The 13,077-nt window shown below is 40.6% G+C and overlaps 1 protein-coding gene across 8 annotated transcripts in view; it reads right to left on the bottom strand.

The window, feature by feature from the left end:
- Nucleotides 1-13,077, bottom strand: part of ATXN7L1 (ataxin 7 like 1) — a 203,032-nt gene that overhangs the window by 14,998 nt on the left and 174,957 nt on the right. For all 8 annotated transcript variants that reach the window (XM_077835519.1, XM_077835520.1, XM_077835527.1 and 5 more), the window contains 2 exons: nt 9,378-9,499; nt 782-1,718 (listed from right to left, as the gene is read on the bottom strand). In XM_077835519.1, the coding sequence (XP_077691645.1) occupies nt 782-1,718; nt 9,378-9,499 (1,059 nt within the window). The remainder of the gene's footprint in view (nt 1-781; nt 1,719-9,377; nt 9,500-13,077) is intronic.

Raw genomic sequence — 13,077 nt, 5'->3', positions numbered from 1 at the left:
AATCTATTTTATTAGCTTTATTGAGTTCACTAATCGAAAAGTTACTGTACACCAGAATAAGGACTGTTGTCTAATAAAGGGGATCCTAACTCGCAGAACCGATGTCGTCACCAGTCTTTGAACAATTCATTTAGGACCCAACCCCCTAAAAAGGGAGTGAATGAGTAGTTCTGCTCAAAGGGGAAAATGAGTTTGGTTTAGGTCAGGAATCAGAAAGATGCTGAGAGCACAAAACAGCCACTGAATCCATGGGAGTGATTGGTACTCTCCACCTTTCAGGAGCAGGCCTTTATTTTGCATGTGTTTATGAAAAAAAAAAAAAAACGCTCCAAAAGCAAAACATCTGTATATAAAGAAACCAAATCTGATGAGCTGTGCAGTGATGAGCTATACTGAGATAGATTACATATTGAATTTGCATGCACTGTACCAAGCCATGAACAAAGAGCAGGAATTAACTTCTGAAATTAACTTCCCCATCCTTCCCCCTCAATTTGAGATCTAAAACATAAATAGCTAGTTGTAAAGTTGCATTAGAACTGTTATCACTTGTAAAACAAAAATATTTGAATAAAGGATCACAAAGGTGTTTTGCACACTTGAACCTCCTTTCCAGACTGGGTTCAAAACAAATGCAAAAACGTTTTTGCATCAGCCTAAACAGGAAGTCAGAAGATGAAAAACAGAGTCTGAGACAATTGTAAAACCAGTTCTCTCACAATTCAATACATTTCAAATAAGGCAAACGACCTGCAGAGAAGTAACTGGAAGAATCCCTTACCTGGCGAGAGAGCGAGCTGTTTGGAGGATCTGGCACCGTAGAAATAAGGTTGGCAGTGCTCTTTTTGTGAACACTATTCATACCAGGCATTTTAGTGATTTTACAGGCTTTGCTACTAGTACTAGAGTTTTTACGTTTTTTTCCATCTGATTTGTCAAAAGAAAGGGGTAGAGAAGACACTGCATTATGTGCTGCCAGGGAATGATCCCCTGAATGGTGCACAAAGGAGGATACAGACAAATTAGAGGAGTCAATACTGCTTACTACCATGCTCATGTGTTTTACTGAGTCAGTTGAGCTACTTGCTAATGAAGTCCGTCCTGAGGGCTCCGATTTGGCACTGAGTGGGCTTGTTCCATTGTTTGTATTGTGTACAGACATACTGTTATAGGAAGATGTAGCCTGATAGGAGTTCAAAGTGGAACTAGAATTCAGGACACAGTTCTTTTTGTGAGACCCTGAAAATGAAGACGAGGAGGATGTCTGCAAAGATAATGAAGAGGAAGAAGACGGTGACTTTTTCTTTTTGTTACTTGAAGATTCATCGCTACGAGACGATAGGTCTTTGACTTTTGAGGATTTGCTGGTTTTTGTTTTGGATGGTTTGTGGGATGGGGAAGGGATGACTGCTGGCACTGGTGACACAGCTGATGGTGCCTTAAAAGTTGAGTCCATGATACTTAAACTTGCGGCCACATGAGGAAAAGCTGTGGTGTGTGACACAATGGAATTCGTATCCGACGCTGTCACAAAGGCTGTGTTCGATAACATGGCTGATGTCATTATGTAAGAAGATGTGATTCTTGAGCTGATGGGTGTTGAAGGAATATACACTGCATTGGGGTTGCTGAAAGGCTGTAAAACCGATGCTGGAAAAGGGGTGGTGATATGTGCTGCTGGAGAAGGCATGGGGCTATCTGCCGCAGGAGGGATTTTCCTAAATATGAAAAAGAAAAACATTGATATTCAGATATTTTATTTTTCATCCAATCTGATAGGTTCAATTTGAGCAATGCAGATAGGAAGAGTTTTCCTGGATAGATCAAACTACGAAAAAAAAATTCTAATTCTAAATACTATCCCTCGTGACCATGTAAATTTTAACTCCAATACCACAGACTATTTTGTGTCAGTTTAAAATGTCTCTTTTTTAAACGCATAGTTCTAATGTTAGGTGCTTTGTGATTCAACCTAAAATAAATATGCACACACATTTTATTACTATAATAATTTCCTAAACATGGATCTTAATTCATGTTTTCCCAAAGCATAGTTTCAAATCAGGAGTATTGAGCTGATGCTGAAGGAAGTGGGGGAGTAATACACAGGCCTGAGCAGAGAATTATGCCGCGTAAACTTCCCCAAACAACACTGCTAATGCCTCTTAATCCTGCCTGCAATACACCTGTTAATCTAGATCCAGGCTTCACTTCAGCAAAAAGTGCTAAGTGAAAATTCTGAGTTCAATGTTTCAATTAAATAATTTTATTCCAAATTTAATTTCCTGTTTCCTTCCCCACCTTACAAAATAACCCAGAGATACCACAAAGTTCAATCCCATGACTCTCAACCTCTAACCATAACGTTTAAAAATATTACATTTGTTTTTCTTGAAAGTATTCAAAGGCTGGATTAGTGGGACAATTCAACATTAACCTGAATTTACAGGTCAGATCAACGAGGGGTGGGAGCTGCTGCACTTGGCCAGTTTCTGAGTTGTGAATCACAGGATCGGCGCAGTTAGAAATGCATAGTCCATCACTCTGTCAGTGGAGGATTGTTCCCTATAGCCCATTTTAGGGCTGGCCAGATAGGATTAATCAAATACCTAGTTGATGAATTTCACTGATTTTTGTTGAATAACTTGTCCATTTTTTGTGGTATTTAATCAGCTCTATAGGTGGCTGAATACTATTTGGAGAATATATTATTCAATAATTACCAGGGAAATTAGCTGTCTATATTGAATTTTTTTTTTCCTATTCAGCCAACTCTAGCATACACTTTATTGCTTTATCTAGTCTTACCTTAAGTGTCCCAAGAAATTGGGCTTCTGTCATTTCTTCTGGGAAACTATTACATGGCCTTTTCCTGCCATTCAGCCTAAAGTTTAGCTTTCTTAATCTCATTCAGTTTCTCATAGTTACACTCCTTTGTATAAGCCTCTCTAATACAAGTTTTTTGAGCCATGTTTACACCCTTCAAGGATTAATAGACTCAGTTCTCACTGGCCCCAGAATGGTCACTCAGACAAGTATATATAAAAACCCCCAACGGAGTATTTCCTTATAAAGTAGTTCCGATTCCCTAACTATTCTCATTGATCTTCCCTGAACTACCTCCCTATTTGCAGTATCTGTCTAGAATTGAAGGGCCTAGCACTGAACACAATGCTTATGATAGAGAAGGGGATGGAATTATGCAGAGGCCTGGGAACTAGGAATTAATGAGTGCTAGTCTCAACTCTGCCAGTGACTTGCTGTGTGACCGTGGGCAAGTTGCTTAGCTTCTGTGTGCCTCACTTTCTTCATCTGCAAAGTGGGGGTGATAATTCTTACCCACCTTTGTGAGTAAGATGAAAAGTACTACATGAGTATTATTATTATTATTCTGGGAAACATACTCTCAGCACAGTGCTTTACCTCACCCCCCTCATCTCTGCTGCATGATCCATAGCTATGGGACTGCAATAGCATCAGTTCTAGAGTAGTGCTTTACAAATGCCCCTGCTTAGAGGGACTGTAATGCAGTCAGTTGGGGAAGATAAGAAAAGATCGGTCTGGAAGAAGGAGAGAATAAGAAAGGGATACAATTAGGGACCCAGTATCAAGAACTTTCAATGTTATATGGCAAATAAAGTGCTGACAAAATTAACGGAAAAAAGAAATATTAAACATACGTAGAGATTTCATAAAGAGGCTGAGCTAGTATTTGGGTCAAACATTTAAGGTTAGACACTCACTGACTTCCATGGGAGCAGGATGGTGCCTTTTAACATGTTTCACAGTACTGACAGAGGTAGTGATTTTTTTTTACGCTATTCATGGTGTTGCGATGCCAGCGACGCACTCTCTCAGCCGCCTGAGTGCTGAATCGCCACATGAACAAACGAGTACCTCCCAAATCTTTTGAGCTTCTATCCTGTGGATCCACAGCTTTACCTTTGGGTGGCAAAATGAACAGCCTCCTCTTCACCTGATAGTAAACTGCTACAGCTACTACTGGAAGATGAGAAACACTTGTGCAGCAAACACCTGCTATCTCCTTCTAACCTCAGCTATGCAAGAAACTAACCCCAGGGGCAACAAGCCCACTGTTTCCAAACTCCGTCTCCCAGCACAGCAGTCTGATTTCTTCTAGTCTACAAGGTTAGTCAGACAAGCCGAGCTTTAGTATTTCAATAGCAAGATATTTAAATAAAATTAAAACTGGTTGATCTAATACCTGCTATATAATGCCTATAACAGCTCTAATATATGGAGTGACATGAAACATTACAAAGTAATGTAGTTATATTGGATGGAGCATGCACATTGTGCAGTACAATCACGTCTTCAAGTCCCAAGTGCTGTTTTTACATTGTTTTCTAAATTCTTAAATTTTTGTAATGCCAGCTATTTTTAATGCATCTGTGCAACTCATGCCCATATGCAGTGCTTAGGACACTGTTGCAAAATATAATGGTGAAATATGTTTAATATTGCATTGCAAATGGAAATGTTAAGACCTTAATGCCAATGAGCCTCATGAAATCTGGGTACCGCCATGAATACCTCATGTTAGGAAATCTTGACACACTGGTATCAAGTGCTCACTGACACCATTCCCCTTTATTCCAAACACCTTCAATCTTCTCCAGGGTGGTCACAGATATATAGTTTTCCTTCCAGTTTTGAGGGGAAAGAATGAACAGCATGCAAAGTTGACACCAATGATACTTTGCAGATTGGTCAACAAAGTGTGTTGCTAGCCAAGCAGCACCAGAGAGGAGGACTGGGCTGTAATCCTTATTTTTGTTCAGTATCAGAACAGCCATACTGGGTCAGACCAAAAGTCCATCTTGCCCAGTATCCTGTCTTCCGACAGTGGCCAATGCCAGGTGCCCCAGAGAGAATGAACAGAACAGATAATCATTAAGTGATCCATGCTGTGTAGCCCATTCTCAGCTTCTGGTGAACAGAGGTTAAGGACACTGATGAGGTTCAACAAGGACAAGTGCAGAGTCCTGCACTTAGGACGGAAGAATCCCATGCACTGCTACAGGCTGGGGTCCGCCTGGCTAAGCGGCAGTTCTGCAGAAAAGGACCTGGGGATTACAGTGGACGAGAAGCTGGATATGAGTCAATAGCGTGCCCTTGTTGCCAAGAAGGCTAACAGCATATTGGGCTGCATTCGTAGGAGCATTGCCAGCAGATCGAGGGAAGTGATTATTTCCCTCTATTTGGCACTCGTGAGGACACATCTGGAGTACTGCATCCAGTTTTGGGCCCCCCACTACAGAAGAATGTGAACAAATTGGAGAGAGCCCAGCGGAAGGCAACAAAAATGATTAGGGGGCTGGGGCACATGATTTATGAGGCGAGGCTGAGGGAACTGGGCTTATTTAGTCTGAAGAAGAGAAGAGTGAGGGGAGGATTTGATAGTAGCCTTCAACTATCTGAAGGGGGATTCCAAAGACGATGGAGCTACGCTGTTCTCAAGGGTGGCAGATGACAGAACAAGGAGCAATGGTCTCAAGTTGCAGTGGGGGAGGTCTAGGTTGGATATTAGGAAAAACTATTTCACTATGAGGGTGGTGAAGCACTGGCATGGGTTACCGAGGGAGGTGGTGGAATCTCCATCCTTAGAGGTTTTTAAGGCTTGGCTTGACAAAGTCCTGGCTGGGATGATTTAGATGGGAATTACTCCTGCTTTGAGCAGAGGGTTGGACTAGATGACCTCCTGAGGTGTCTTCCAACCCTAATCTTCTATGATTCTGACATCATCCCTGCCCATTCTGGCTAATAGCCATTGATGGACCTATCCTCCATGAATTTATCTAATTCTTTTTTGAATCCTGTTATAGTCTTGGCCTTCACAACCTCCTCTGGCAAAGAGTTCCACAGGTTGACTATGCATTGTGTGAAGAACTACTTTTTTTGTTTGTTTTAAACCTGCTCTTTAGTTCTTGTGTTATGAACTGCCTTATTTACTTTCTCCATACCAGTCATGATTTTTTAGATCTCAGTCATATCCCCCCTTAGTCATCTCTTTTCCAAGCTGAAAAGTCCCAGTCTTATTAATCTTTCCTCATACGGAAGCTGTTCCATACCCCTAATCATTTTTGTTGCCCTTTTCTGAATCATTTCCAATTCCAGTATATCTTTTTTGAGATGGGGCGACCACATATGTATGCAGTCTTCAAGATGTGGGTGTATCATGGATTTATATAGAGGCAATATGGTATTTTCTTGCTTATTATCTATCCTTTTCTTAATGATTCCCAACATTCTGTTAGCTTTTTTGACTGCCGCTGCACATTGAGTGGATGTTTTCAGAGAACTATCCACAATGACTCCAAGATCTCTTTCTTGAGTGGTAACACCTAATTTAGACCCCATCATTTTATATGTATAGTTGGGATTATGTTTTCCAATGTGCATTACTTTGCATTTATCAACATTGAATTTCATTTGCCATTTTGTTGCCCAGTCACCCAGTTTTGAGAGCCTTTTGTAGCTCTTCGAAGTCTGCCCCTGGGATTTAATTATCTTGAGTAGTTTTGTATCATCTGCAAATTTTGTCACCTCACTGTTTACCCCTTTTTCCAAATCATTTATGAATATGTTGAATAGGACTGGTCCCAGTACAGACCCCTGGGGGATACCACTGCTTACCCTCTCCATTCTGAAAACTGTCCATTTATTCCTACCCTTTGTTTCCGACCTTTTAACCAGTTACCAATCCATGAGAGGACCGTCTCTCTTTTCGCATGACAGCTTACTTTGCTTAAGAGCCTTTGGTGAGGGACCTTGTCAAAGGCTTTCTGAAAATCTAAGTACATTATATCCACTGGATCCCCCTTGTCCACATGCTTGTTGACCCCCTCAAAGATTTCTAGTAGATTGGTGAAGCATGATTTCCCTTTACAAAAACCATGCTGACTCTTCCCCAACAAATTATGTTCATCTATGTGTCTGACAATTTTGTTCTTGACTATAGCTTCAGACAGTTTGCCTGGTACTGATGTCAGGCTTACCTGCCTGTAATTGCCGGGGTCACCTCTGGAGCCATTTTTAAAAATTGGTGTCACATTAGCTATCCTCCAGTCATTTGGTACAGAAGCTGATTTAAATGATAGGTTACATACTAGAGTTAGTAGTTCTTCAATTTCACATCTGAGTTACTTCAGAACTCTTGGGTGAATACCATCTGGTCCTGGTGACTTATTACTGTTTAGTTTATCAGTTTGTTCCAAAACCTCTTCTAATGACACCTCAGTCTGGGACAATTCCTCAGATTGGTCACCTAAAGAAGAATGTCTCAGGTTTGGGAATCTCGCTCACATCCTCAGCTATGAAGACCGATGAAAATAATTCATTTACTTTCTCTGCAATGGGTTTATTGTCCTTGAGTGCTCCTTTAGCATCTCGATCATTCAGTGGCCCTACTGGTTGTTTAGCAGGCTTCCTGCTTCTAATGTCTTTTTTTTTTTTTTGTTATTACTTCTTGAGTCTTTGGCTAGCTGTTCTTCACAGTCTTCTTTGGATTTCCTAATTATATTTTTACACTTAATTTGCCAGAGTTTATGCTCCTTTTTATTTTTCTCACTAGGATTTAACTTCCACTTTTTAAAGGATGCCTTTTTGCCTCTCATGGCTTCTTTTACTTTGTTGTTTAGCCACAGTGGTACTTTTTTGGTTCTCTTACTATGTTTTTTAATTTGGGGTATACATTTAAGTTGAGCCTCTATTATGGTGTCTCTAAAAAGTTTCCATGCAGCTTGCAGGGATTTCACTTTTGGCGCTGTACCTTTTAATTTCTGTTTAACTAACCTCCTCATTTTTGTGTAGCTCCCCTTTCTGAAATTAAATGCTACAGTTTGGGGCTGCTGTGGTGTTTTCCCCACCACAGGGATGTTAAATTTATTTATATTATGGTCACTATTACCAAGCGGTCCAACTATATTCACCTCGTGGACCAGATCCTGTGCTCCACTTAGGACTAAATCAAGAATTGTCTCTCCTCTTGTGGGTTCCAGGACTAGCTGATCCAAGAAGCAGTCATTTAAGGTGTCAAGAAACTGTATCTCTGCATCCCGTCCTGAGGTGACCCAGTCAATATGGGGATAGTTGAAATCCCGCATTATTATTGAGCTTTTTATTCTTTTTATTCTTTTTATTTTAATAGCCTCTCTAATCTCCCTGAGCATTTCACAGTCACTGTCACCATCCTGGTCAGGTGGTCGGTAATATACCCCTACTGCTATATTCTTATTATTAGAACATGAAATTACTACCCATAGAGATTCAATGTACAGTTTAGTTCATTTAAGATTTTTACTATATTTGATTCTACTCTTTCTTTCACATATAGTGCCACTCCCCCACCAGCAAGACCTGTTTTGTCCTTCCGATATATTTTGTACCCTGGTATTACTGTGTCCCATTGATTATCCTTATTCCACCAAGTTTCTGTGATGTCTATTATATCAAGATCCTCATTTAATACGAGGCACTCTAGTTCACCCATCTTATTATTTAGACTTCCAGCATTGGTATATAAGCACTTTAAAAAACAATTTTTAGCTGTCTGCCATTATATGATGTAATTGAATGAGACTTTTTTCATTTGACCGTTTCTTACATTATATATACACACACACTTGCACAGCACAAATATATATATTTAAAGTCAGCTCTAGACAGAGAAAAATATCACCAGTCCTTTCCTGCATGATATTTGAAATATGTTTAAAATTTCAGCTTGTTGTCAGGGGTATTTCAGTCCGTATGGAGAAAACTACTGTGGGTTTTTGTGGGTTTGCAAGCAGTGAGCATTCAACCCATCAATACATTGCACTAGTATATCTCTGAACCACCACCACCACCATCTCAGCGATAACCAAGGGAAAAGATCTTTTGTACACTGGCCTCTCAGTGAAGTCAGGGCAAAATAATGTGTAAAGAAAGCCATGTCTATAGATAATAAATCTTACAATTGCATGAAGCAGACACAAATATTTTGGAAAAATGGGTTCTACAACAAAATGACACATAAGCAGTTAGAAGGCTAATGGAACTACCCTACCCTAGAGGTACAGAGGGACATGTAACCTAGATGTGGTACACTTCTGTTAAGATCATCATCAGCCACCAAGTAGAAATCTGCTTTGGAACGGTGACTAAAAAATTATTCTGTTGTGCTGTAAGCTCCTAAAGGCTAGCTGTATTTCTTGAGTACAAAGAATAAAATTGTATTCATGTAAATGACACTACCTAATGTGCCAGGTAACTTTTAAAAAAAGCATTCCATGGAAGTGGTTAATTTAGAAGACTGTAAGCATTAACTATTATAAAAGAATAAAACAACCACATGGTGCAAAATTCTCACTTACTTCCACATCTGTGAATTCAAGTGTTTTTCTACCATGGAGTTTAGTGCGAATCGAAAATGGTCCCATCTTCTGTCAAATACATAGTATCCTCTTCCCATTAAGCGACTACCAAATGAACAAAACTGAAAGAAAAGACATTTCAATGTTGCTAATAGACTAATAAATTAGTACAAAATGTATAGAGAAATATTTTTATATTTTATATATATATATACACACACACACACTTGCACAACACAAATATATATTTTTTAAAGTCAACTATAGACAGAAGAAAGTATCACCAGTTACTTTCCTGCATGATATATGAAATATGTTTAACATTTCAGCTTGTTGTCAGGGGTATTTTATACATCCGCTAAAAACTCACCTGTGTGGGTTAAGGGCTTGATTCTAATGTCAGAGTCATACTTTCTCTTTCACACATCATGTAAATCCTGAGCTGCAATGTTAGCAACGTAATTCCTGCTAATACCGTAACTGCCTCAATCAGCGATACCATTCAATGCATGTTAAATACCACATTTCATTAAGCAAGAATACAAATCATTCTAAAGAAAACAAACGAAAAGCACTGTACCACTGTCCTTAATAAACTACTTCACAAGGACTGAACAGATGACACTTCAGGAAGAGAAGGAAAAGAATTCCCACCAGTACATCCTGTACAGAAGCGTGCACAACACCCCATTCTCCTGGCTGCACACGCATTGACTAGTGGGTACTATCTCCCTGTGGGAATTCTCCAGAAGACTCTGAAAGGGTGCATTTGCACCACAACCTCGAAAGACTTTTGGGGATAAATTTAAAAACCACGGAAAGGGCATCACTGAAAGCTTTCCATGCTTTTGGGTTGTCTACTTTTTCTTTGGTCACCATTACTGATCCTTAACTGCGGCAGGGGGTTGTAGCGACAGATCTCTGTGGAGTAGATTCCTCTTAGAAGTCAACATCAGACAACAATGGAACCACTTTTCTAGCCTCTTGATATATTTATCTCTGTACTCATCTTTATTTAACTTAGCCCTCATTCCTGCTCCTAATGCCAACAGCCAATAACCTAGAAACACTACATACAATTAGCTTGTTCTTCTGTCTTTCTGTTTCAGTGCACTGCGAACTGGTCCAATATCATGCTGTGGCCCCAGTGGTATATGTGTTCAGGATACTCTTGTAACGCTCACTCTCTGTCAGTGCAGCCCCCCATGCACCATAGCAATTACGCATCTGTAAGAAGATGCAAGACACACCTCTCTCAGACTGCAGATGGCCAGCTGCTGGCCATCCTAACAAAAAGTAATATTTTGTACTGGTTGCCAAAGAAGGGATAAAAAGAACACAAAAGTGGTGGAGTAAAACCAGATTACATCGCCTCTCAGAGCATAGCTGTTATCGTGATTACATGGATTGAGGTGACTGTATCACACCCCAGGATCAATGACCAGGTCACCATGTAAGCAAAGTTTATTTCATATGAAATAACACATTATATTTATTAAGCATATGTGGAATGGAAGAGAGGAAGGAGGTTACTGTGCATCCCTGATGAACCCTGAACATTCCCTCACTTCTCCAGTTATACTTAGCCTTACCCTCAAGATTGCATACTGCAGCTACTGTTATTCTGGATGAAGGTGGCTGTATTGAAATACACTGACATAATTACACTAGCTGCACCTCTCTTCCCTTTCTGATCTCTCTCAGAGTATCCACTCAAGGTGCTAGGCCTTGTGCTTTTACCTACCCTGGGGTGGAATTTCGCAATTTGCCCACTCCTAGACCAGGCACATGCTACAGTAACCAGCGTATCAACTCAGCAGGTCTTACTGAGTTCAGGCATCTGTGGTTCTTCCCTTTGGGAGTCTGTGGTCAGCGGTATACAAGGGATAAAATCAAAGTACTGTTTATTTTAGCAGAAAGAACAAAGTTGTTAGATAAAAAAGATTTTAATTCAACAATCTACACATGTCTACCTTATCAAAAGTTTCACCATCCCCTAGGATGGTTAGAATTAGGCAGGCCTATCTTCTTCAGACACCCCAGGAGATCCCTGTGTCTCAGACTGGTTCTCCCAAATGCCCACTACCTCTCTCTTGAGAGAGGGTTCCTTTTAAACCTTGTTACAGTTCTTCACAGTGATATTATGATGATATAATTATGGCATAATTATGATGCATTTTGTACAAGATGGGTTATGTGAGGTGTCATTGGAAAGTTATGATTTGCTGAATAGGACTGTCCTATTTGTATGCATGTATCATTTTTGTATCTGAAGTTATGAATATTGACTATCTGTATTTCAAATGTAGTTACACCAGGGTGACGCCCACTAAGTAAGATCCTTTCAGTCTAGATAGCTGGCTGGAAAGGATCTATTCAGGGTAATGAGTCATTAAGGAAAACAATAGGATTTAGGAGAAGCCTATCTCCCACCTGGTGAGCCTTCCTGAGAACACTCCAGAAACTTATTAAGTAATGGCTGCTATGATTCAGCAAGGTATGCAAGGGCCTTGACTCTGGACTCCATCTTGGATACCAGTGTTTTTCCACAAACTGAAGTTTGGGACAAAGGGTCCCTGCCATATGCTAAAGCTATATAAGGCAGAGAGTGACATCATCAAGTTTTCTTCACTCCCCACAAAGAAGACTTCTGGAAACACCTGAGGAAGATAGACTGAACTCGGGGATGCTGGAGTCAGGCTAAAGGGATTTCTAGCCTGTGTCTGAAAACCTGGGGATTCCAAGCTGTAAAGCAAGTGCAGCTTGGGCCTTGAGAATCTGAAAGCCTGCCTGTATCATCAGCCTGGGTGAGAATTTGCTATTTCATATCCTATCTTTCTAGTATAGACTTAATTTGCGTTTTTGTTTATTTACTAGGTGATCTGCTTTGATCTGTTTGCTCTCACTTATAATCACTTAAAATCTATCTTTTGTAGTTAATAAACTCGTTTTTGCTTTATCTAAACCAGTGAGTTAAAGTGAAGTGTGTGGGAAATCATAGCTCAAGCAGCAAAGGCTGTTGCATATTCGTCTCCACATTGGGGTGTGTGTGAACTCTATGAGCTTATGCTGTACAGTTCCCTGTGCAGTGCAAGGCGGTATAATTCTGGGTTTATACTCCAGTGGGGGCAGGGGGTGGGGTCCTAGGTTGGGAAGCTGGTGGTTATTTTGGCTGTAGGCTCTCTGTTGTTGGTTTATGCAGTGGCTGGTCAGAGAGCCTGCATGTAACTGCAGCTGGGTGTGTCCCTACCTGTGTGTATGCTGGTGGAAGTGTAAGACCAGGAGCAGGTCTGCAGCTTGTTACAGCAGCACAGGGTGAGAGGGAGCCCAAGCTGGTGAGTCAGAGGGCTCAGTGGTACCCCAGTTCCAGGTGGCTCCCCGCGGGCGGGGGGGGGGGAGGAGGAGACGGGGAGACCTGTCACATTGTGGTCCCTGAGTCTTCTGGTCAAAATCAGTCCTGTAGGCTCTTCACGAGATTGAGCTGGAGTTTTCAGAGCTGATGGTTCTGCCACTATCCCTTAACGACAAGTATTTCCTGAGCAGTGGCTTATATTGAGCCAGTCTTTTCTTTCTGCCTGTTTTCCTAGTCAGACAAACGCAACAGATTTATTTCTAGGTTGAGCTAAACCAATATATCCATACACCATACATCCAATTAACCAGGCCAACATTCATTATTACAGAGTCACTGTCTCTTCAC

The sequence above is a fragment of the Eretmochelys imbricata genome, chromosome 1, assembly GCF_965152235.1.
Source record: "Eretmochelys imbricata isolate rEreImb1 chromosome 1, rEreImb1.hap1, whole genome shotgun sequence".
Classification (NCBI taxonomy): Eukaryota; Metazoa; Chordata; order Testudines; family Cheloniidae; genus Eretmochelys; species Eretmochelys imbricata.
The sequence above is the reverse complement of the archived record's forward strand: the minus strand, read 5'-3'. Positions and strand labels throughout refer to the sequence as shown.